The following is a 24,547-nucleotide window of genomic DNA, read 5'->3' as shown; positions in this document are numbered from 1 at the left end:
CGAAGTATAGGTTAAGAGTAAGTTCTTTATCTATAGAGATAATAAGAGAAGTAATTATATTAGGACCTTAGTACTCTTCTAGCTAAGCTATATCCTATACGTTATATAATAATAATAAGCTATATAACTATAACTTTAAAAAGCTAAGAGGGCGTAGGTAATAGAGTAATTATAACTTTATAAGCTTTAGGTATATTAGGAGAAGTATATTAAGTATAAGAGACTTTAGGAGGTTAGGAGGTAGTAGTAAGAAGATAAGATAGCTAAAAAATAGTATTAGAAAGTACTTTATAATACTAAAAAAGCTATATAGTTAGCCTAAAAGGGTAAACATAAGGCTTTATAACCTTATAAGCTATCTATAAAGTATTAAAAACGTATTAGGGTTACTCTATCTTATATAAAAGCTATAACTACTATATTACTAACCCTATCGCGTAGTTACTACTCCTAGCTAATCTAGCCCCCTAAAAAATATTTTGAATAAGCTAAAACTTTTATAAGGCTATATATAGTATAATCCTAGCTTTATATAATTTTATTATAACTTTTAGTAGCTCTACAGCTTCGTTTTATTAAAAATATTAGGTTGTGGGGGGTGTTCATCGAGCGACCATGATCATCGAACGCACGGACACGGTAACGTATGGCGCCACTTTGAGCCGTGCGGTCTATCTTGTGAACAAAGCAATTCCTCCCCCTTTGCCCTTCGTTTCGCTAACTTGCACATTCATCCCAGCCTTCCCATAGAAGCCTCTGTTCTTCTCCCCACACAGCACGCTAGCTACGACATCTTCGCCTTCTTTTTGTGCTTCTAGAACACCCCACCGGGCCAGCAGCTTTCCTACACCCTTACCTTGGTAGTCTGGATGTACACCACAAACATGCAAATCCCAGCACTCGGTACGCTGGCCGGTCCAGTACTTCTCCGAATTCGCAACAGCGGTGTCGAGGAACGAGGCGCGCGTAGGATCGGCGGCACGGTTGGGAAACAACGCTAGAGACATGGAGTGGTAGGTCTTCAAGAGCGGCGCGATGAGATTGCCTGCGGAAAAGTTGATGTGAGCCGGAAGCCATGCTCATCTGTCATGAGAAGTTTCGCGGTAAACATACGTGGATCTGCTCCGCTCAACTCCTTGCCCTCTCCGCCTTTCCCAAGCCTCCTCCAATCTGCTGCCCCAACCACCTTTCCATCATCCGTCACGACTATGAATTGATGACGCCAGTCCCAGAATCGTTCTCGAACTCCACGCAGTAAGAACCAATAAACGTCGTCAGGATAGTCTTTGCGGTGCGGGTGCATGATCTCTCCAATGATCTCATCGTCAAAGAACGCGGCTGTCCATACTGTCGCTATCGAAGAAAGATCTGAGATGTCTGCAGCGCGAAGCTCGAATTTAGGCATGGTAGCACGCTCTATTGACGTGTCGAACGCGAGACAGCTTCGTGCACAGCAAGTCCTGTTGCGAATGTCCCAATGATAGTTCGGTAACGAAACAGGTGCGCTCCTGCTGCGGGAATCTGATGTGTGCGACGCGGGAACGTTCAAGTAGATGTGGCTACATCCCGTGCGACAGGCATACTTTTAACCTGTTGTCAGATGCCCCACATGCCGGCTGCATGTCTATCGCTACGCGTGGGTAGTACACATGCATCAGGTCGAACATGTCAGATTCTTTGTTTGCCGTAAACCTAATTGGTGTAGAGGAAGAAGGCACATGTTTTGACCGACCACGACGTATCTTACAGCTCTTCGACGCTCACAGGGCTTAGGCCAGCAATTGAGCGACACATGACGCAGTTCGCTCACTCGGTGGGAGTTCACGCGCGCTTCGCAAAATCGAGTGCGCATTTGTTTGGTGCTCACATTCGACTGGCACCTTGATCCTCAATCTACTCGCACTCAGGATGGATAGAACCATCTCGGGGTCAACCAGCGTCATTGCTAACCGTATGAGTATTACAGACTAAAACCCACCAATCCAACCCTCTTTCACTTTCAAATCGGCATCGCTAGTCTCTGACTATGTCTCCTATACTATCTCCAGCTGCGCAGCTCTCCACAACTACATTTTCAACCACGATGTCGCGCTCCCTGACACAGAATGTTTTCACTCCCACACACAAGTCAACAAGAGACTTCTCCATTGCGGACTTGTTCATCCGCCAAGCTCAACAAAAGGGTACCACGATCAAATTGGAACGAGGATTACTCGCGCATGAACCAAATGAGCAACGAATTGCAAAAAAGCAAAGGCAAAGAAGATGCGTATACATAGCCATCGCCTTACTTGCGAGTATCGGAGCGGCATCTTGGGCTATCGCTTTGATGTATGTCAATGGCCGGTTATAGATTACCGCTGAAACTGTGCCCTAAGGTACCCACTGAGCGGTTTCTTCATAGGCTATCAAGATGGATGGTCATACTTACTTTCACGTGGAACGTTTTGCGCAATTTATCAAGAACGCTTCTCTATTGCTCCCTATCAGTGGCCGCAGAAGAAGCATCATAATGCTTGAGTTGTATTCCATAACTGTCATATTCGCGTTCCGTAGGGCGACCGCCGCTCAACCCAGTCGTATCCAGAAATCACTCCTGACCATCCATTCTCCAATCCTGCAAGCCTCCTCCTCTGACATACGCAGATTCCATCATGTCCACCTATGAACGCTTCCCCGTGGGCCTTCCAGTCTTCGGCTTCGTAGCCGGCCTCACAGGCGTGCTAGTTGCGGATTTCAAAGGACGCCCAGGCTTTCTCTTCACGGCCGGTACTGTTGGTGTAGTGGATGTGGACTTTCTAGGCCGCTTTGCCGGTCTTTTGAAGACTTCTGGTTCTTCCTCCGTTGGGTCCACATAGTCTTCATCTTCATCAGCGGCTGTAGGCCGTTTTCGCCTTTGCTGCACAGGTACGGGCACGGTGGTATTGGCGTTCAGCTTGATGGAAAGTCTCTTGCCCGCAGGACGTGATGAAGTCTCGCTGGCCGTGTTCGGCACTGGCTCAGATGCCTGTGGTGCCGCGTTTCCTGTTTCCTGTGCAACGGATTGAGTGAACCGGAGGTAGTTACGTCCACCTTCTCCAAGGTTTGCGGGACTGCTGTTGACGTTTGTGCTGCTCGTGATTACGGACGCGGGTGCACTCGCACCACTGTCGCTGGTCGGATTGCGTTCCTCGATTGGGCTGGTAAGTACGTCTTCGAAGAAGTTGTCGCCTACTTGGGGGATCGTGGTATCGAAAGGGTGATGGTTTTTCCTCGGTGTATATCGACCTTTCACTGTGCCGTCGCTATTGCAGGGCAATGAGGTGGTCTTGAGCGCGATATAGCATTTACGAAAGTTGCTCTTTTTTCCGCGTAATTCAGCCTCCTTATCACGCATTTCAAGGCGCCTGTTCTCTGTCACGCAGTCAGTATCGTTGTTATACGCGGCTCTTGGTGCACTTGCCAGCTTCTGTCGAGGAAATGTCACCGGGCACCAGCGCCTCGTTTTTCATCTCTACGCAAGCGTCGCAGTAAAAGTCCTGCGTATTGCTTCTCTTCGAAGCTTCTTTGTTCTTCGATGAGCTGTTGTTGGCAATATGATAGCAGTTGGGTGCGCACGGCTCGTCGGACCTCAGGGTTGTGATAATGTGCCCGCATGTCAATATGTGTTCGTAAGACATCGATGGGTTGAGACATGAGTCGTTCTCCGGCGTTACCGTGACCTTAGGATATCTGGAAACCTCGTGTATGGCCTTTGGCTTGGGTGAGGGCGACGCATCTTTGTTGAGCGGCCAGCGCGAGGTGAGCATGTTGCCAAACTGTTGCACGACAGACGGCGGCATCGCGCTTGTATAAAGCGAAAGTATCAAAGGTGCTGCGTTATGCGGCAGGTGCTGGGCCAGATGTTTGTCAGTCGCTCGTGGTGTGTTGGGTGACCAGCAGTGTGAATCATGGGTGCAAGGCAAGGAAGATTGGGCGAGCCGAACAATGGACCAAGGTGACTGAGACAATGTCTCGGAGAGGAAAGATCACGAGAGTATTCACGGGCAAAGAACAATAGACAGTGACTCAGTTGCGTGGTCACTGCGCCTTTGGTGAAGGGTGAGTTGCCCAGCGCGCAATCACGCTCGCCTGCTCTTCACCCTCGATTCGATTGACGCAACCATGTGAGATTGTCATGGTATTCACTAGTTGTCTCATAGTCTGTTAGAATCATGTCCAACTGAGATGCGTCTTGGAACTGTACCACTGCTTTCCAGTCACGTGGCCTACACGGTCCAGTGATCCATTTTTACATCCGCCGCTATCTACGTCAGCCCATGGTACTACCTAACAAGACCCATAAACCACGAGTCCCCCATGATCTCCAAGATTCCCTTGCTATATGCGCAAAATAAGGCCTTCAGATGCGAAGCGTCACAGAAAAAATGACCATGCCTTTGTCGCTTGGTGACAGCGTGTCAGTGAACTCGGCGACCACTTGATCCCAGAGATGCTCCAACATTCAAAATCGTGAGAAAGTCTGTCGAGTTCACCATGCCCACAAATCTGTCATTTCAAGGTATCCACTCGATCCCCATCAGCGCAACTAGCATTCGACAAAATGCCTGTTGAACCTCGTCCTAAGAATGAAAAGTGAAGACCCCGACCGCCTTCTCATGTCAGCAGACGACCCGGAAACCCATGAACTGACAGCGATACTCACTCTGCGATACATTAGATTGGGAAGATACTAGCAAATCAAAGGATAATTTGTTGAACCAAAAGTTGGAGGCTAGTCTGTTTGCCAAGAGAGACACGGGTGAATTGACGGACGAGGTATATCTGACAATCAATCCAACAAAATTCGTATAAAGGAAATGGCGCACGAACAGGAGGCGAGTTAACAAGTAGTAGTATGCATCTCAGTAGCGATAGTGGGTGGAATTCTAGGCGAATGAATCTCCACATCTTCTCCACGTCGAGGAGCCCATGGCAACCATATCTAGCTTCAGATCTCACTCTCGTCTGCCTTTACACACCACCAGTCCCCTGTCATTAATATTCTTCCCCGTGTATCCTCCCCATCTCACTCATATCATCACAACTCCTTCTTCAAAAAGTGCTCGGGTCGATGGTCCGTCTCATAGTCGACATGGACGTACGCCCTCTCCACATCAGGGAGACTCTCCAGTTTCATTTGAAGTTCCTCGGCTACATCGTGGGTAGCTCTCAAGGTAGCCTCTGGGTCCATGACGATGTCTACTTCGACAATGAGGCGGGGACCGGAGTGGTAGGCACGCACGGTGTCAATCTGGAGGATAGTGGGAGAGTGCGTCATCGCTAGGAAGCAAAGCGTTAGCGCGCAGCCCAAGCAGATATGAAAGAAAAAACTTACAGATGTAGGTAATGTGCTGCAACATGGCCGTATCAGCCGTGACGCCAATAAGAAGCTGGAATTCCGAGTACGCCGTTCTCGACCACAAGAAGATGATCAAGACAGATAGTATCATGGCGCCCATGGGATCCAACCACCATTTCAACTTTGATCCACCAACAGACGTCAACACACCAAAACCGTTGATGAAAAGATCGTTTCGGTGGTCTTCCCACAGAATCCTGACTTGACTGTACTTGTTCCTCAACGCCCAGCAATACAAGAACAGGGAGAACTTTGTCGCAAAAGCAATGCTGACGGCGATTACACTGGGCAAGTAGAAATCGTTGGTCTCGGGACCAGAGTATTCGGCAACCGTACGGATGGACTCGACAATAATCACGACAGAAACCGTAATCATGAGCGCGCAGAAAGAAAGGTTTCCAGCAGTCTCAATCCTCGCTTTTCCCGAAGGGAATTTCCTGGCGTCAACGCGTGCAACGGCGCGGTTGCACATGATGAGTGTGAGGTTGGACAGGGGATCGAAGAGCGAATCGGCCATTGTCGTAAACAGCGACAGCGAGCCAGAAGATATAGCAGCGTAGAGCTGTAGAACGGCCAGAATGATATTCGCAGCAAAGGAGCCAATGACGGCAATCTTGTATTTAAGGTGGTTGGCCGTATCCTCATCTTTCGCAGCCGCCCGGTGTTCAGCTACCGGCTTGAGCAGCCTCTCTATATTCTCATTCTGCGCCGAGTAAAACTCTTCCAGCTTCTTGGCCGAGGTAGCCTTCTTGTTGAGGGTCATGGGCCCGCAGCCATCGCGCTTTCGCGACGTGTTGGCGCGGATCAGGGCCATTTCCGACTCGGGCTTTATGGCAGAGGACAGCGAGTACGGGTCGTTGTCCGGGGTATACGAGGGCGGCGATTGCGATTCAATGTCCTCGTGGAAGCTGCCGTGACGCGCCGAGACGTGGCGGGCAATGGGGTCGTGGTCGGTCGTAGGAGCCGCTGTTTCGACGGCGGTGCTGCTGGCATCGTGTTTGCGGGCTGTGCTGTCTGCGTGGTGATGGGTGCTGCTGCTGCTGCTGCTGGCATTGGCGTGGACGTGGGGGCTTGACGTGCGTTCTATGCGGTCGGGGTGTGTATGGAAGGGGTGGGGTTTCATGGATATGGCGCGGTGGACATCGGGCTCCGACATTGCTGCGGTAGAGTATCAATCCGCCGGTCGATGGGAAGTGAAGAGAAGATGAAGATGCGATTACCGCCCTTCTTCTGCGTATATGGCCAAGATGGTAGCGGTGAAATAGGTCCGAGGATAGATGGCCAAGCTCAATGGGTGCGATCGACGGCTGGTGGGCCAAGGTGCACGTGGGGAAGGCGTGCGCGGCGGCGGGGAGGTTAGATGCGTCTTTGTTCATCGTCGCGACTTTTTCGCGTAAACTTGCTCTCATCCAGGCGCGCATGTACAGCAAGACCACAGAGTGAATCCCATCCAAACTCGGCGTCCTGAGTCCATCTGTCACATGGCAGTTGGCTCCGATGCACTGCGGTCACTAAACACACCTGCACATTCTCCCAGGCGGCTACCGGTAATCGATAAGATCTGCGCAACGCTCCGTCATCGGCATCCCCGCAGGCTGTTTCGCCTCGCCTGCCATGTTCCACATCCTCCACAAACACGTGCGTCATTTGTATCCAGACTCCTCCAGAATGGATTGCAAACCCTGCACATATCATACCACATTTCAGCATGTCCCCGTGGAGAGAACCTGCGCACACTCACCGATGATGATTCACGTCGGTTAAGCATTTCATGTTGCAGGACAAGCAGCCAAGATGGTCTCGTCCCCCGCTGTGGGCTTGGTATTCCATATCTGTAGCATGTAGGCAGAAACAGTAGCGTGTTTGTATTGTTGTCTTGAGTCCTTGGTGCCGTGCGAAAATACTGTAAACGTGCCCCTTCTTTTCCTGCTCTCTGAGCAGACAACATCGAACGCAATCACGAGAATTGTCTTGTTTCCACTCCCATTCCGCATACGCGACTGTGAACTCTGCGTGTCGTAATCGGGTCCACATTCACATGCGCGACGCCCTTAGGCTAAACACACCCTCACCCAGCGAAATGTAGATTACTAACCATACAACAGAGTCACAGCAAAGAGGCATATAGCTCCTCTGTTAAGCCATCACGCCCATCACACCAATCCTCCTTCGGGGTTAAGCGGACGAAAATAATGTTTGCCTTGGTGTCTATGTCTAACTAGTTCCAATCTTGCATGCATGCGATCAACTTCACGCCTATTTAGCCATCACCAGAATCTGGGGTATCAATAGTGCGCAACCCCATGTCTATAATAACGAGTGAATACAAGAAAATCTAACCACCTATGCCGTATATGTATCTCCACAACGGTGAGAGGATGAAGTAGAAGCAATGCAGAGTCGGGGTTAAAGAGAGAGGGAAAGTGCAGGAAAGTAAAATGGGAAATCCACATGCGGATCCGCCTCCATGGCCTGGACATGCCTGCCAGCCAGCCTTGCTTTCCATCCGTGTGACTGTGTAAGGATATGATCGATCGACAAGAAAAAGACGTGAAGCGACTTCGGGAGAACAATGCTAGAAGCCGGTGATCTATCTTTAACCCGTGTAAATCATCCTTTGCTCCGCACACCAGCCTGAACCTTGACTTGCCATGTGTGTGTGTGTATATGAAACCAGGGGGTATGAGTAGCCCTTGTGCAAAATGCTCCGCTTGTTCTGTGCCACTGCCGGCTATTGCATATTGCTGCTTCTCTCTAGGAGCTTTCGTATATGCGATCGAGTTGCTAGACAATACCCCGGTGGCTATGCGTCGGCTGGTCGGTTCCGGTGTCGTCAGTCGCACAAAGTCGTCTTGGCGCATCTTCATCAAGACTGACAACGCACATGTGCTGAGCACTCGCGGACCTGCGTTCCAATGCTAGGGCTTAGACTTGAACGCTGTCCATACGGTATATGCTGTATGTGGGTAGAAGACCGATCAGATCCAGACCAGGGCGCACACTGAATACTGAAAGGATCGACAGGAGTGTTACCGTAACACTCCTTGACATTCCGTTTAATTCCCATGCATCCAGCAGGCCCCCTGCGCCCCAGAATCCTGTGCCGCACTTGCGAACTCGTACTCACCACCGAGCCCAAACGGTGTCTCCAGCATATCCGGTAGGTTTGTATCCCACATCATATCATCCCAGAAGTTGTTCAAGATCGTCGGATCGTTCCCAGCGTTGGCCCAGGTGGGTGTTGCGGGGTTGTAGTGCCCGAATGCCGAGGGATGATGTTGTCCGTAAGCAGCGGGGTGGGTGTTAAGCATCGTGGGCGCGGCCGAGGTACCAGGAATAGCGAAGTGAGTGTGAGCATTTGGGTGAGATTGTTGTTGTTGGTATTGTTGAGGGTGGGGGATGTGTGGCATAGCGGTCTGAGACTGATGGGATAGCGTCGACACATTCGTTTTGTATGCGGCGTAGAGGCGTGTGACTGCATCGCCGCTCCGTTTAGCCGCAATACTCCAGTCCTTGACAGTCTCAAAAAATGCGAGTGCTGTTTCGATACTGGCTTTCCACTTCTCTACTTCTTCCGGCATGCTGGTGTCGCTGAACAAGGAGACGAGAGGTACCATACAGGCTTGGAAGCAAAACCATACTGCGTTCCAGCCTGAGATGAGATCTGGCATACATTCCTGACTGATGTCTTCGATTGTTTTGGACGCAATGAGTCGACATTTGCCCACTGCGACCTTTTCGTCAGCACTGAGGGCGGCCCAAGGTGAGCGTCGGAGTGCTGCAGTGAGTAGGATTGGTCGATGGAGGATGATGCGAATGTTCTGAAACCGCCACTTCATGACCAGCCTGGTTCGCCGAAGGAACTCCGGACACGGCTCGTCAGGATTGGAGAGAATCGAGGGTAGATCATCATGCCACTTCACAACCTGTGCGTCGAAGCTAGCCGTTTCTGTAGAAGCAAGCAGGGGAGATTCGACGAGCCGATCCTGGATCCTAGTAGCGATCTGACAGAATGCTGAAGCGTGCACCAAAGGAAGGATCTTGAGCTGTTCAATGTACTGAGGGCTGTTGGGTGATGGTGTTGCCTGAGACTGTGTTTGACGTTAGTAGCTATCGGTTGTGGCATCTGTCATAGGGTCTTACAGTGTTTGCAGCCGTTCCAGGTCTCATGACAGTGATGGAAGGCCCCATCCTACCCAGCGAAGGCCGGCCCGTCGTAGTCGAAGCCCAAGAATCCAGACAAAATAAACTCCACCAAATACGACGTCTCATCTCCGGGGAAATAGAGTCCTCCTCACCCGGCGTCATGAATTGCCTACTTGCGTCGCTACGTTCCGAGTACTCGCGATGTAAACCTAGCGCGGTAGCCATACGAAGCGTACCGCCCATCAGAGAATGCGCTTCGTTTGGGCGGTTGAGATAGTGCATATAGTATCCGCTCATAATAGCTAGAGCCTGGAGGACCTCTAGGTTGCCGCTTCCGAACGATTCCAAAGATAGGTGCTGCCGAGACCGATTGAAGTAGACGTAGTGCGCCTCGTTATCTGCGGCTAGAGAGGCAAGCGACCCCAGTGCGAAGACCATGTTTAGTAACGCCAGCCATGCTGAGTCCCTCCGATTTCCGTACAAGAACGCGAACCAAAACTTTCGCTCATCGATCAGAGGACAAAACGGATGCACGCGGTCGAAATAGCTCTCAATCAGCTCTTGGCCGTGCTCGGGAGATGGTAAGGCATCTGGCCTGCTGTCTGCTAGCTCCGGTCGCGGAGAGCCTGCACGGCTTGGTAGCGCAGTTTCCTGGCTGTTGTGTGCGATGAGCGAACGCGTCTGAGGCGCACACCGTACAATAACCTTCAGTGCTGCTGTGATGGAAGATATGCCAACATAGGAGGACAATCGGTCGACAGACATTGAAAGTCCGTTAACATCGTCGGAGATGCCTTGGACACGGAGCTGGTGCTTCCGTGCCTCGTCCCAGTAGGGATCTTCCGGTGGAGCCTGCTCGAGCGCCTCTAAGCTTTCGGCTCCATCGGATCCAGCCTGTGCATCCGATAGCGCTTGCGAGTCGGCTGCAGATGGCGACGTCGTGGAGTGGATTGCAGTAGAGGAGAGAGCTAGCTCTAGAAGTTCCTCGCGTGGGAGACTAGCTAGCGACTCCAGATTCTTTACCCCATATAGTTTTGTAAGGATGGTCTTGTACTGTTCGATGTTGTTGGACAGCTTGTCGACTAGTCTACCAAAGTAATTAGCCCGACCCGTCTTGCAAGGTTCTAGAATGCTCACTTTCTACTAGGCACAACTCGTTGCGCCGGCTTCGAGTAGCCACATGCCTCAGGATGTTGGTACCATTGGCATTGTCCACAGGGTTGAGAACCGTCGCATCGAATCTTGCGTCGCCTGCATTCGACACATGCGTTGCTGGTTGATATGCGTCGTGAGCCTGGTGGTCGTGATGGTTTCCCCGCACTGTCACTGTCTGCTCCGGGTGACCGCATTCCCACGGATGACTGGAAGGTGTGAAACATGTTGTAATGACTGCGGTGGAAAGTCGGCAACGTGCTTCAGAGGCGCAACTCGAGAGAAGGAGGGACAGGAATCTCAGACAAGAAGTGTCAAGCGAACCTGCATCCAGGTGCCAGGCCAAGGAGGAAAGCTGGTCAAATATGTCGTGACAAGAAGGTGATGGTTAGAATGATGGTACAAAGTACTGGTGGTACGTTCAGGGACCAATATAACGAGAATCGGAACTAAAAGGTCGACGAACCGGGATCGATATATCAGAGACGTTCGGTAGTGCGGTTTAAGCAATGCATATCACATGCAGCCTGAATCAAATAAGCTGCACAGAGGCAAAACGCAACGTAGGTGCGTCTGGTTCCCAGGCTTGTGCCGTCATAATCCTGCAGAAGCTGGTGGTATACTCGGCGCGGAAGCTAGCAGCAAGTCGCAGGGCCCGGGCAGCGAAAAGGAATTCCAGAGTGGAAATTCGAGAGGGTATAATCCCCGCATTATAGCCACAGTACCCCTGCTTGCATGCAGCAGGGCTGACTGGTCAACCGAGAGGGAGAGGAGAAAAAAAATGGGCAGGCGACCGTTGAGACGGGCGGACGGGAAAGGATTGCGTCTTGGGCGAGGGGAGGGAGGGGCCAAGCGAAATTGGACTCAAAGATGGACATGCCGCTGTCGACGGCTTCGAGAAGGGTTCCAGAAGAGATCGCGCACAACATTACCAATTCAGAGCGCTGCGCTATGCGACCTGACATGAAGCAGCCTTTTTTCCCTCTCGCTCTGGCTGCGGCAGCACTACTGCACGTCGTTTCAGTGAGTGCGGATCATCCTTCCCGCCACGATCAAGCAGCGTCGCGCCTTCGATCGCATGAGCGCAGGTGGGCATGGGTTGCGTGCCTACGTTAGAGGCGTGATCTGTGTGTGTGAGTGTGTGTGTGGGCCTCTGGAGAGGTGGTGCGATGCCAACCTAAATCGCAAGCCCCAAGGTCGAACACATGCTTTCGGGTGAGTTGCACCCGACCTATGAAGGATGGTCGTTGCAGGCAAGCGGCATCCCAAGCGTACGAGAAGGACGGCCATGCGGCATACTCGCTACCGCCGCCTTCTGCCGACATGTCACCACCCAAGAAGCCCATACCAGCGTCCGGGTCGCGAGTCCAGTCTGGGCCGAGAAGCGCAGAAACCCACCGAACGCTGCCGCGTGCTCGCTGCGAACCGGCTTTGCGTGATGGCACGCGGCTAGGTTGCATTCGCCTGCACCCTCTACCCCATGCAGGACAGCTCCAGCCAATGCTGTAGAGCGCTGGGCGACGCCATTTAATTAACCCTGGAAATTCAGCATGTTCGATAAAGACATTCATATCCAGCGCTTGGCATATACACAACGATTGGACATATAACAGCCTCACATATACCCGTCGGTCCAAACTCTACTCGGCAATGCCTGGTTATTACGCAGTGCAATTCCACTCATCTGGCCCTTGCCTATATTCGCCGTGTTGCAAGCTCCATGTCGCGACATACGAACTCTTACCGACAAGCTAGTTGACGCCGGTGATGATCAAGGACTTTTTGTATTTGCGCGTCAACATGCGCTGGACACATCTCCAACTACACGTACTTGCATTCACACGTTATGCCCCACAAAGTGCTCATCCTGTTTCCGCTTCATTCAAGCAACTCCACTTTCCCAATCCTGCGAGCTGACACCTAGTCTTTGCCCAAATATGTCCATCTCAACGGTTCATCCTGCTTGCCCAAGCCCCTTACCTTGATGATCTGCTCGTCGCCAGGCACCACGTCTATAGCACTGTCATGTACAAGAACGCCTGAGCGTTCCTCAAAGACCAGGCCTTTAGTCGGTTTCTGAGCCTTGACCACAATAGTCTCGCCCTTTGGTATGACTTCCAAGCCGCGGTCCTTGAACTCCAGATATTTAAGTGGCTGGGGCCAATCGACGTCGCGAGACACAATTTCGCCATCGACCCATATGCGGACGGCTAGGACATGCGGCTCTTCGTTCCGGTTGTCGATCGTACCTGAGAGGACGTCGGTGGTTCCGTTCGGTACGAGCCTGATATCCTTCTTGACGATCTTCGTTTTAATCTCCTTGCCGCTCTCGACGCTAATATACCGTAATTCAACGGTTGCTGTCACTTCTTCCAGTTTCTGACTCGCTACCCAGACTTCGTAGTCGCTGGTCTTGGGCACTCTGGCATGCACCACGCTCCAATCAAAGTGCGCCCGTTTGACCGCGACGGCAATCGGGGCAAGGACTCTGCGCATAGCGTAGTAGGCCGGCTTTTTGCGCTGGAAGTAATCGACGATCGACCATGAAGTGACTGGCCAGCAGTCGTTGAGCTGCCAGACGAGTGCACCACCACAATGCCTGTTTTGACCCCATTGGCGTCTCCAGCCCCTGTAACCGAACATTAGTGCTTCGGCTTGGGACAGCTGTGTAAGGTGGATGAACGACTGTCGGCTGTCAGTACCTACGCCGGCTATATTGCGGTCCATGTCGTCATAGTTCCCGACCATGAACCGGGTAACCGTCGGACGGCACATACCTCTAGATCGGTCTTGGTACGGAAATTTTCCACCAAATACGTGGCTATCCTTCGCTCATGTCCGTCCGCCTTGTTGTGAAAATCAATCATGTGGCTTTGCGGATACAACTGCGAAGGTTCGGTGCAATAGTATTTGACCGTATCGATGTGTGGAAATGCTTCCATGCCGAATTCGCTGTTGAAGCGGCCGCCGAGCGTATCAAAAATCTGATATTTTTCCTGCGTGCCATGCCACACTGCATAAATCGTAAGTATAATATAAGTGATTAAATGCGCAGATTGTTACCGTTCCATTGATGCATGTCACCCACTGTGGGGTTTGATGTCTTGAGGCCGTCGCCCCATGGTGACCCTGGATGGTATGGCACATGTGGGCTTTCCGCTGCAACAACGTCGGGCAGTAGCTGTAAAGCATACTGTCAGCGTAATCGTATTTGACAACTACGCAATCCGCACGTACCTTTTCGTATATGTACCGAGCCGGAAAGTCAGTCTTGAGCCAGTTCTCTGGGTTCTTGTCCTCGTAATCGTAAGTCAAGCCATACGACTCCTGCACTTGGTAGTCCTCATTATTCCCTGCATAGATGATGATGGAAGGGTGGTGTCGCAGCCTGGTGACGTTTGCGGTGCACTCTTCCTTGATTGATCGCAAGATGTCCGGAAAGGCGGGATAATTGCCGCAGCCAAACATGAAATCTTGCCACACCAAGACCCCGAGTTCATCGCAGATGTCGTAGAAGATGTCTTCTTCCCAGATACCGCCACCCCATATTCTGATCATCATCTGATAGCCATCAACCATCATCTCGAGCCATTTACGGTACTTTTCCTCGGTTACACGCGGGGTGAAAGAGTCGGCAGGAATCCAGTCCGAACCACCGCAAAACACATCAACGCCGTTGACCCGGAAGTAAAAGCTCTTGCCAATCGCATCTGGCTCCTGTACGAGCTCGCCTTTCCGGAATCCTGTTCGACGTGACGTTTGATGTGTCTCTGTCCCATCCGTGAGAACCGTGGCAGTTACGGTATACAAAGGCTGCTCGCCGTAACCATGAGGGTACCACAACTTCGGACTGTTGACATGGAAATCCACTTTGGCCACACCATCGCTGATTTTTGCAGTCTCCCTAAAGACTCGTTGATCTCCATCGAAAACATCAAAGGCGACGCTGTCTGCAGACGCTCCTTCGATAATGGCGGAAATGGTTCCCTGGACCGATTTTAGGCTATCATCGAGCTTGTAGTCGACTCTCAAATCCGTGGCCCTTGCCTGGTAGGTTTCCAATCGTACTTCGCGCCAGGGACCGCACGTGTTCAAGATTGGCCCCCAATCCCAACCCCAATGGTACTGAGCTTTCCTCACTGCAAGCCTTGCCATGTCGCCATTGAATCCAACCCATCTGTGGTCTGGGTAATTTTCCTTGATCTTGATGGCCTCTAGTCGGGCAGATGCAAAGTCGATCTCCAGAGTGTTCGTGCTCTTAGAATTGAGCTTCTTAGTCACATCAAGGCGATGAGGGACGAACATGTTGTCGCTCTCGAGGATAGTCTCTCCGTTGAGCTTAACCGTAGCGAAAGTATCCAGGCCATCGAATGCTAACACGTGTGCAATACCTTCTTTTGCTTCCTGTACCTCGGGCAGCGCGACTTTGTATGTCCATACCTTGTCTGCCACCCACTCTGCGTCAAGCTCGTTGAAGCCTAGGAAAGGATCCGGTATTCTAATTCATGTATCAGTTTCTGCCTAGCGCTTGCAATTGCTTGTATATCGAGACGTACTTGCCATGCTCCATCAAGTCCAAGTGAACATTCGTCGGGACCCTGTTGACCGACATCCAGGCATCATCAGCAGTGTCATCAGCCTGCTTGAAGGTCCAACCCTTCGACAGCACGTGGGCGCTCAGAGCTTGTGCTTTTGCCATAATGGATGAAGTTCAAGATGATGATGACCGCTCGAAACTTCTGCCAGCCTTTAGAAGTCGTTGTCCGAGACTACAAAGTAGCGGGGTAAGCAGCACCACGAGGGACGCCCTTTCTTCTTGAATGCCGACTGAACATCCCTCTAGTATGCTAAATCAGACCACTGACTTGGCCGGAGCATGTAGTGCCGCGTTGAGCTCCATCGAGCGGTTCGAAACACCGTGATGGGGACTGCAAAGGGTGTGCGGAGAAGCTCGTCCGCGCCCAAAGCGGCTAGCGAGCCGCCTATTGTGGATCTGATGTCGGGAGATATGACCCTGAGCCGCAGTTCAGCCGTCAGAAGGCCACGAGGTGCAGGTACAGAGGGTGAATTGCAAGATGATATCGGTCTCCGTTGTTCCGTTTCATATGGAGAAATTGATAGAGCATTGGAGGAGCGACGGCAGTGTTCCAAGTGTCCATGCCCCACGCAACGTGGGGTACTCCTGCCAGAACAACCTTAGGTTTGCTGAGTACGCAGGCTATTGCTGCCTTGTACAACATCGTACTTCTTTCCTTACCAACGGAGCCTTGAGCAACTTCCGGCTATCCGAGAGATGCAGGTCTTGAATCTGGAGATATGGATCCTGCTGCACCACTAGCCGGTCATGCATCTGGCTGCTCTGCAATATCCGGATCCCTCTCTGCATGTGACTGTGTTGCAAAGATAGAAGCGGTTTTATGGGAGAGTATTGGATTGAGATGCTTAAGGGTCAATCGGAGACAAGAGGAAGGGGTATAAAACTGGGACCGCCGCAAGACTTCCACCTCACCCCACGTAGGATCTACCAACAACAGCGACATTGGGGCTTCCAAACCCCATGATCGACAAAGCGCAAATGCAGTCTTGCTACCAGAAACGTGAAGCCGATATCACAGCCATCGCAACCAAAACAAACGCAAATGGATTGCCGTCTAACTTTGAGATGCTCGATGCAGCACTTCTCTTTGCCACTTCACTTCTGGACTTCATCATCATCGTAGCTTGTTTGTCAACCCTCCCTTGCTGCGCTAACTGAAGCATCTCATCTCGGCTCGTTGAGAGGATCGTCGTCGAACGCGCACCGGGACAGAAGACCACTTCAAACCCAGCCCCAGAGGGGATGATGAAGGTTGAAGTCTGATCGTCGAACGCTGGTGTAGTTGTTAGCCTTGCTGTTTATCGAACATCGAGCGGACCACATACCAAAGCTGTATGCGTCGGGACAGACTGCCTTAACATTTTTGGAATACTCGCTCGGCTGACACACACTCGCGGAGTTGTATTCTCCTGTACAGCAATCTTCAGGTCGGTTGTTCTTTGCACATGCAGAGAAGCAAGGATTGAATTGTGGCCGTTGAATGTTGTCGTCAGGATATGGGTATACGCCATCGCCAGGCTTCTCAGGGGGGTTCTGTTGCAGATCCCATGGACACCATTTGGAGATCTGATTCTTATCGACCTTCTGGTCAAAAGGCAATGGGTAGGAGGTATTCGTGCGCAAGAAGTCGGGGTATTCGGGATACGGATCGTAGCCCTGGGGAGCTAGCAGTCCGTCGGTTCCTTCGCAGGATGGGTTGGTGAGGTTCGGAGGAATATCGTCGAGTGTGACGTTTTCGAGCGGCTGAAGTACGATTGCCATGGGGACGTTGTAGCCATCGACAAGCGAGATGTCGTAGTATGTATGTCCGTCTCCGGCGTCCAACGTGAACTCGGCAAGCGAAACGGGAACGTCCCCCTACATCCCAGTCAGCCGCGTATCATCAATATAGAGTGTGATAACATACCCCGACTTGACAATTCAAGGCGCCATTGCAGTCGCCGGATCCACAAGCCCTTCCACGACCCGATTCAGCAGCGCTGCCGTCACTGTTGAACGTACAATTCGTTCTGCCCCACACGCGACCCTGCCAATCCTCTGACACAGTCTGATTCTTCGTCTCCCCGGGTTCAAGCTTGAAGCCGTTTTCTCCGGGACCTGTACCAGACTGCGTCGAGATGCCAGGCCAGATGCTCTCAGGACAATGGTTCGTCACCAACAGGGGTGTGATGTCGAGCTTTCTCCGATTGGCTTTCCAGGGTGCCTTTTGTGCCATGTGGTGAAAAGCGTCGGCCATAGGTAACGCGCTCAGGCACAGAAGGGTGCATAGCTGAGCGATAGAAGGGTGGTTTATAGGCCGGGAATAATCCCTGCTGGATCTGAAAGTAGACATGACGGGCTGTGACTGCGCACAGTCGATGCGCAATCACAAGACGATTGCTCGTAGTAGGGAATGGTCGCTAGGTATACGATGAGAGGATATAGAGCTGTTGAGCGCCCGTCGTAGAGGTATGTAGATGTGCTTGAAGTTGCAGAGGTATTAAGGATAAGGCTGAGAATGGGGGTGAGGTCAAGGGCCAAGGCCCTGCACCAAAAGCAAGGCACATATCGAAAGATGGGCTCCTGTTGGATACTGTGAAGGAGTCGCGACTTGATAACGGTCAGTGACGCAATGTCGCGTTGCTGCCCCTGGCAGACAAGGGTCCAGCAAGGCTGACGGGCAGCCTCATAGCCAGTCATGGGCGTCCGCGCGAGAGCTTTCAAAACGGCGGGCCGATGTGTTGGTGGCTTGTTCAACGTTGGTGTCATCGACCTGTGTACACATCTTCCAAAACCTCTTGAGTGACCTGAGGCTGGTCCATGCCACCGAGATTCTCGTTTTTCCACTCTAAGGCTGCCTCACCTCATGCAAGGGAACAAACGAACACTTTGTAGACATTCAATTTTTCTTTACCCTTTGACTCCGCGTATTAAAAGTGCCGTACTGCATACACTCACATGGAATCGATGCAAAATCGCATGTGATGTATGGGTGCTGCCTGCAGTTGTTCGGACGAAACAAAGTGATCCGACTATGGGCACATGAAGAGCGCTAGAAGAGACGGTGCCCAATCAGAAACTGCGACGGCAATTCCCAGCCCAAGGGAAATTGCATGTCCTTTCCGCAAACTGAGATTTCGTGGTCGCATCTCGGTCTCGGAGGTGGGAGGGCGAAGATGCCGGTCTCGCCACATTAGCTACGGGTGGTGAGATCTACGAGGCGAGCGATGCGGCTTGGCTCTCCTGACAATAACTGGGACTCTTACAGACTGCTACATTGTCCTCTGCACACACCCGCGCACTGTGTTGTTATACTCTGCGCATCCGCCCACCCTATACGCTCCTTCTCTACCTCGGATTGGTGTTTCACTACGCCACAGCTTTCCATCCCTGGATTCTGCGTTCCACTCGCCACGCAATCGCGGCTATCCACTACACCGCTGGTACTTTGTCTTTGAAAACACACCGCTCCATATAATTACTCGACCTTTACCCGTCTGAGTGCCACGCACCGTAAAGAACCTGCCGCCGCTTCCCTGAACTTGATGTCGACAACCACCACAATGCCCGGTCGCACGCTTCCGACGATTCCGACCGCCGAAGTGCGCAAGCACAACAACGAGAAGTCGTGCTATGTCACCATTGGCACCAAGGTCTACGATGTTACCGACTTCCTCGAGGGCCATCCCGGTGGCCCCGAGTTCATTTTGGAGTATGCTGGCAAGGACGTAGAGGCTATCCTCAAGGACGAGATTTCACACACACATTCCGATTCGGCCTATGAGATCCTCGAAGAGAGCCTTGTGGGCTTCATGGCTACTGAGCCTGTCCTCAATGGCGCAGTGAAGAGCTCGAACCCCGCGGATATTGTGCCTCTGCCACCGACCGAGGTGGGCACACTCGAGCTCAAGGGCATGTCACAGAACGGCAAACCGCTGTACGCTGCAACCGGCATGTCGTCTGCAGAGGACCTATCCAAGGAGACCGATCCCACCCTCGACTACAAACAGCACAAGTTTTTGGACCTCAACAAGCCGCTCTTGATGCAAGTCTTTTTCGGTGGCTTCAGCAAAGACTTTTACCTGGAGCAAGTGCATCGACCGCGCCATTACAGGGGAGGTGACTCTGCGCCATTGTTCGGTAACTTCTTGGAGCCGCTCAGCAAGACGCCATGGTGGATTGTACCAACGCTGTGGTGGCCTTGTGTTGCAGCTGGAACAGCAGTAGCGTTTGGTGGACTGTCGTCTACCATGGAATTGGCGGGATACTGGGTTTTTGGGCTGGGTTTCTGGACCATCATTGAATACGTTCTGCACAGGTGCTTGTTCCATCTAGATGAGTAAGTTTTGCGCCTCCCCATGCAGCGGACGTGTTCTAACAACAAGCAGCCACCTTCCCGATAACCGCTTCGCTATTACCCTCCACTTTCTCCTCCACGGCATCCACCACTACCTTCCCATGGATAAGTACAGGCTCGTCATGCCTCCTACACTCTTCGTCGTCCTCGCGGCGCCTTTCTGGAAATTCGCACACGCTGTGATTTTCTGGAACTGGTACGCTGCTTTGGCTGCCTACTGTGGTGGCATCTTTGGATACACCTGCTACGACATGACACACTACTTCCTTCACCACCAAAAGTATGTATACGCACAAACGACTTTCAAGAACCCCGCTAACATATCAAAGGCTGCCCCCTTACTACCAACAGCTGAAGAAGTACCACCTTGCGCATCACTTCGCAGACTACCAGAACGGTTTCGGCGTCACGAGCCGCTTCTGGGACCGCATCTTCGGCACTGAGCTTGAGATGGGACCTACCAAGGTTATCAAGTCCACCTAAAGTGGTTACGTTTCCATAGACTTTTGTTATCAGACACCCACCTGTCACTCCGTTGTCAAGACCAGCATTGCGAGAAGGCGTTGAGTGGGTCTGCAAGGCCATTTTGGGTCTACGCAGCTTGATGTTTGCAGATATATTCATGACACACTACCCCGTATAATAATAGTAATGCCAACAATCTCATGATTCCTCAGTCACTGCTCCTCGTCAGCCCTTTGCCGCGTTTGTGGAGCGCTGCCTGCTGCCTTGCGATTAGTCATGCAAGGGTCTTGCCAAGACCCCTCTCCAACTTTTCAAGTTGCGACGCCCAGGCCTTTCCTCCACCCTCCGCCTCACCCACCTACTAACAACTGAGCGGCATCCACAAAGCTTCAATCAAGCACACATTTGTCGAGTGCAATTCACGCAAGAGGTCTTACGGAAGTCGTCGGCAGTGACATCTACTACGTCCGTTCGATATCGCAATTGAATCAATACTTGAGCCCGTGCTCGCCCTCAACAACAACACATCGCCTTTTGCAGTGACATCGCGCATCACTTCCTACCAGCTACACTTATCGAGAGCTAGGAAACCGCCACCGACATGTCTACCCAGGCCGCAGTCGAAGCCCTCCTCGAGGAGACGGCCCGCGAGGTCGAGATGAAGGACGCCGAGCGCACCACCAGCAGCGAGGCGCGCGACACCGACAGCCGCCGCGACGACCGCCATTCAGACCGCCGAGACCGTCGAGATAGGAGCCGGGATCGTGGGGACCGTCATCGTGAGTCCAATGGAGACCGGCGTCGAAGCCGCGACAGAGACCACCGCCGGAGAGACGGGAGCCGTCCTCGTTCAAGCAAAGGTGCTGACACAGATGAAGATCGTGATAGACCCCGCCGCAGCAGCTCGCGCGACCGCCGTGGAGGCCGTGGAGGCCGTGACCGTGGAGGCGACTTCTATAGTGGTGGAGGTCGTCCGCGTTCCCGCTCCCCTCGCGACCGTGGCAACGACAGGTACCGCGATAGGTCGCGCGACCGCCGTCCCCGCCATGGTGGTGGTGAAGAGCGCCGCAACAGCCGCCGCAACGCCACCCCGCCCGAGCCCGAGATCACCGAAGACGACCGCGACAAGCGCACCATCTTCGTCCAGCAGATCTCTCAGCGCGCCGAGACCCGCCACTTGCGCACCTTCTTCGAGAGGGTTGGCCCTGTTGTCGAAGCTCAGATCGTCAAGGACCGAGTCACTGGCCGGTCCAAGGGGTAAGTACCTGCTCCACTACTACTCCGACAGGCATGCTGACAGCCCCTCTAGTGTCGGTTACGTTGAGTTCAAGGATGAGGCGTCTGTTCCTCAAGCACTGGAGCTGACTGGCCAGAAACTGAAGGGTGTTCCCATCATCGCCCAGCTTACTGAAGCAGAGAAGAACCGTGCTGCTCGTCCCTCTGAGGGTGGTGCTGCCCCCGGTGCCAACGGCGCCCCTTTCCACCGTCTCTACGTTGGCAATATTCACTTCAGTGTCACTGAGAAGGATCTCCAGGAGATCTTTGAGCCATTTGGTGAGCTTGAGCAGGTCATCCTCCAGCGCGATGAGATGAATCCTGGCCGATCCAAGGGATATGGTTTCGTTCAGTAAGTTGTTCACACGTCTACCCCGCATGCTATCAGGGTTAACACATATCAGGTTCGTTGATCCTTCGCACGCTAAGAATGCTCTCGCAGAGATGAACGGTTTCGAGCTCGCTGGCCGCCAGATTCGCGTTGGTCTCGGTAACGACAAGTTCACCCCAGAATCGACCGCCAACCTTCTCCGAACCTTTACCCAACAAGCACAGTCCTACCAGGGCTCGGCTTTCAGCGGTGCTGGTGGCCGAGGCGCCTACGCTGGTGGTTCCGGTGGTGTCTTCGACCGCACCCACAGCAAGGACGACCGCGGTGTCAGCGGCGCCTCTGCTCTTGACGACACCGATGTCGCAGGAGTTAATTACAAGACCTATGACCGCAGCAGGCTCATGGACGCTCTGGCTCGACGTGACGCCCCCGATTCCAAGCAGGGCAGTCAGTCTGCAATGCCTACACCTACCACTCGCAAGCCTGCTGCACCCACTCCCGCCACCCCCATGGCTTCCAAGTGCGTCAAGATCGAGAACGTCTTCGATGCTGACGAGTAAGTTGTTTCTCCTTCTCGTGTCTACTCGCTAACAGTTTACCAGGGAACAGCGCAACTGGGGCGACAACTGGGTCAAGGACCTTGAGATCGAGATCAAGGCTGAGTGCGACAAGAAGTACGGCAAGGTCGTTCACATTGCTGTCGATGCCAACAGTGAGGGAGACGTCTTCGTCAAGTTTGACTCCGTCTCTGGTGGTGAGAAGGCTCTCCAAGGTCTTAACGGCCGTACGTTCAACAGCCGCACCATCCGTGCCTCGTACGTTGTCGACAAGATCTACAACTCCCTGTGGGGTGCTGCCGCAAGCAGGTTCTAAGCGATCGGTACGTTACAACTGGCGTGAGATGTTTGGTAGGTACTGCTGCCGAGCATACCCAATCACTCATGTGTACAGCATACCCATTGGCTCATACAGTCTCTATACGGCACATTCCCTGGATCATTCATGAGGTTTCTACTGCGGCACACTCTTACACCTTTGGTACGTATGCATGGCGTTGAGGGTATGATACGGCTCTCTTTTCTTTCTTCTTTTTTTTTTGAGTACCGGCCTTTGTGCCGTGCTGGCGAAATGTGCAACATGCGGTGCTTTCAATGGTCGAGGCTGCGTTGTTACCAACGCATGGAGGAGAAACAAACGTTCAGAGGTACTATGGGTGGAAGTCTTGGTGGATACTGGAATGATAATATCTGGGTGGATGATGAACAAGATTGTGTAGGCGGGCGATGAGCGAGGAATTGGGGATCCCTGCTTGCTTCGGTACGTCTGTTGAGGATCACGGCCTTATTCAGATCTCACGTTGGTCTTCTAGGTTACTCACAGACTGCATACACACACCGTCGGCATGGATCAGGAAGCGGAGGATTCATGGCTGCTAATAGCACATAGGACCAGCTCGTCTCTTCCTTTCCCTGGATGACTTGTCTGTCAATAATCATGTGTTTTAGATTTCCCTTTGCCTTGGCCTTGATGTGGAGCATGGAGTATACTCTGGAGTGATTTGGCTGTGGTTTGACCCTTTCTCCGTTGCTGACCATTGTTTGCCTGACGTCGTGATAGGTTTCGATTACATCATTGCCTTGTAGCTAGCTAGGATTGTCGGATTACCGTTATCTTGTTCGCGCGACTGCCAGGCCGTAAACAGCTATCTTGCTTGACATTAGACAGTGAGTTCAGGCTTTCTTAAACTTCAACCTGGCGCATGGCGTCGTAATGAACAGAAGCCAAGCGTATGATCCTCTGAGAGACAGTCAGAGTGGGCAGCTACCACACTAGTCTACCGAAGCAATTTCCTGGCTCGAGGAGGTGTATGTCATATGTTTATATGACTCCTTGTGCTTTGTTCAAGGTCCGCTCTTCTAGCTCAATGGTAAAGCAAGTAAGAACGGAGTCAAGTCGCCGAGAACGGCCACAGGTATACAATTTTTGCGCAAGTAGTTTGTTGACATTTGCCAGTAGAGCTCGAGGAATACCTTATAGAAGATGGATTAGGTAGGTGCATACTTCTATATGCGAGCTTCTTGGATGCTAGATCTTTGCACACAAGTGCGCATTGTAGAACAAGTGTTGGCGAGAGGTGCATCATCTCTGGCCAATAATGTATAGTAGTCACTGAAACATGGGCTGCCTTCTTGCAATACATCTTTCCCTATCGACATACTTCGCTTTAGGTGCAAGTATGGGCTGGAGGTGGTGAAACTGCAAGTTCAGTTGACATCAGTTCGAGTCGGCCGCAGTCAGTCTTGAGTACACATTCTCACAAATGTTACCGCATCACAGCCAAACAACCAAGTCTCGAATATCAAGTCTATACAGCAATAATCATTACAACTATAAACCTAGCATATATCCACAAAACCAATGGAGACCCCTTCAAGGTCAACATGGAATGAACGCCTGTTCCAAATGGCAATGGAAAGAAACCACCGAAAGTGAGTGTACAAAAAAAGAGGCTGGAAAGGATCTATTCTCCTGGCTAGTAGCTTTGTGCTCTGCCTTACAAGACTTTTTGGTGCTACATGATTTGGTTGGAGAGGGTGCTACGCGTTTCGGGTTCGACGGTCGTATGGGGGGGATGCGCATGGGTGTCGGAATTGGGATTAGATCGAATGGGGGTGCCGCGGTGTTTGGATACTGTGGGCTAGATGTTTCTCGTGTGCGACAGCATTCAAGAAGGGTCAGGGAGGGGATCATAGACACGGTAGATCGGATCCACAAATGCTCCATATCCTTCTGTACCATGAAGCCGCTGCCCCCAAATCCTGTAGCCCGTGATATCGTATGGCGGCAAGCTGATGTCGTAGTTTC

At 52.1% G+C, this 24,547-nt stretch overlaps 7 protein-coding genes across 7 annotated transcripts; 2 read left to right on the top strand and 5 right to left on the bottom strand.

Moving 5' to 3' along the window:
• Window positions 1-671: 671 nt before the first annotated feature.
• ACET3X_001444 (uncharacterized protein) lies at window positions 672-1,405 on the bottom strand (the record flags this gene model as incomplete). Its single annotated transcript, XM_069446736.1, has 2 exons — window positions 672-1,045; window positions 1,114-1,405. The coding sequence occupies 2 exons, from the start codon at window positions 1,403-1,405 to the stop codon at window positions 672-674; spliced, it is 666 nt and encodes a 221-aa protein (XP_069311686.1).
• A 2,862-nt stretch (window positions 1,406-4,267) lies between these two features.
• On the bottom strand, window positions 4,268-7,170 carry ACET3X_001443 (uncharacterized protein). The gene is made up of 3 exons (XM_069446735.1): window positions 5,357-7,170; window positions 4,685-5,301; window positions 4,268-4,631 (listed from the first exon to the last, which is right to left on the bottom strand). The coding sequence occupies exons 1-2, from the start codon at window positions 6,534-6,536 to the stop codon at window positions 5,060-5,062; spliced, it is 1,422 nt and encodes a 473-aa protein (XP_069311685.1). The 5' UTR covers window positions 6,537-7,170; the 3' UTR covers window positions 4,268-4,631; window positions 4,685-5,059.
• Window positions 7,171-8,436: 1,266 nt separating this feature from the next.
• Window positions 8,437-10,905, bottom strand: ACET3X_001442 (uncharacterized protein; the record flags this gene model as incomplete). Its single annotated transcript, XM_069446734.1, has 3 exons — window positions 8,437-9,471; window positions 9,524-10,613; window positions 10,664-10,905. The coding sequence occupies 3 exons, from the start codon at window positions 10,903-10,905 to the stop codon at window positions 8,437-8,439; spliced, it is 2,367 nt and encodes a 788-aa protein (XP_069311684.1).
• Window positions 10,906-12,598: 1,693 nt separating this feature from the next.
• On the bottom strand, window positions 12,599-15,377 carry ACET3X_001441 (uncharacterized protein; the record flags this gene model as incomplete). The annotated part of the gene is made up of 5 exons (XM_069446733.1): window positions 12,599-13,363; window positions 13,456-13,691; window positions 13,742-13,859; window positions 13,916-15,176; window positions 15,235-15,377. The coding sequence occupies 5 exons, from the start codon at window positions 15,375-15,377 to the stop codon at window positions 12,599-12,601; spliced, it is 2,523 nt and encodes an 840-aa protein (XP_069311683.1).
• A 1,029-nt stretch (window positions 15,378-16,406) lies between these two features.
• Window positions 16,407-17,607, bottom strand: ACET3X_001440 (uncharacterized protein; the record flags this gene model as incomplete). The annotated part of the gene is made up of 4 exons (XM_069446731.1): window positions 16,407-16,429; window positions 16,480-16,548; window positions 16,601-17,132; window positions 17,182-17,607. 4 exons carry the CDS (start codon window positions 17,605-17,607, stop codon window positions 16,407-16,409), a joined length of 1,050 nt encoding a protein of 349 aa, XP_069311682.1.
• Window positions 17,608-18,515: 908 nt separating this feature from the next.
• ACET3X_001439 (uncharacterized protein) lies at window positions 18,516-20,280 on the top strand. The gene is made up of 3 exons (XM_069446730.1): window positions 18,516-19,593; window positions 19,643-19,891; window positions 19,941-20,280. The coding sequence occupies exons 1-3, from the start codon at window positions 18,800-18,802 to the stop codon at window positions 20,092-20,094; spliced, it is 1,197 nt and encodes a 398-aa protein (XP_069311681.1). The 5' UTR covers window positions 18,516-18,799; the 3' UTR covers window positions 20,095-20,280.
• Window positions 20,281-20,677: 397 nt separating this feature from the next.
• On the top strand, window positions 20,678-22,555 carry ACET3X_001438 (uncharacterized protein; the record flags this gene model as incomplete). Its single annotated transcript, XM_069446729.1, has 5 exons — window positions 20,678-20,855; window positions 20,955-21,333; window positions 21,386-21,703; window positions 21,756-22,238; window positions 22,285-22,555. 5 exons carry the CDS (start codon window positions 20,678-20,680, stop codon window positions 22,553-22,555), a joined length of 1,629 nt encoding a protein of 542 aa, XP_069311680.1.
• Between the last annotated feature and the right edge of the window lie 1,992 nt (window positions 22,556-24,547).

This window comes from Alternaria dauci, chromosome 1 (genome assembly GCF_042100115.1).
Source record: "Alternaria dauci strain A2016 chromosome 1, whole genome shotgun sequence".
Lineage (NCBI taxonomy): Eukaryota > Fungi > Ascomycota > Dothideomycetes > Pleosporales > Pleosporaceae > Alternaria > Alternaria dauci.
The sequence above is the reverse complement of the archived record's forward strand: the minus strand, read 5'-3'. Positions and strand labels throughout refer to the sequence as shown.

Excerpts from the sequence above, each read along its gene's own strand:
- ACET3X_001439 (XM_069446730.1), top strand. The coding sequence starts at position 18,800 with ATGTCGACAACCACCACAATGCCCGGTCGCACGCTTCCGACGATTCCG. Across the intron at positions 19,594-19,642 it reads TGCTTGTTCCATCTAGATGA|CCACCTTCCCGATAACCGCT; the intron begins GTAAGTTTTGCG and ends AACAACAAGCAG. Across the intron at positions 19,892-19,940 it reads TACTTCCTTCACCACCAAAA|GCTGCCCCCTTACTACCAAC; the intron begins GTATGTATACGC and ends AACATATCAAAG.
- ACET3X_001443 (XM_069446735.1), bottom strand. The coding sequence starts at position 6,536 with ATGTCGGAGCCCGATGTCCACCGCGCCATATCCATGAAACCCCACCCC. Across the intron at positions 5,302-5,356 it reads GCAGCACATTACCTACATCT|CGATGACGCACTCTCCCACT; the intron begins GTAAGTTTTTTC and ends TTTGCTTCCTAG.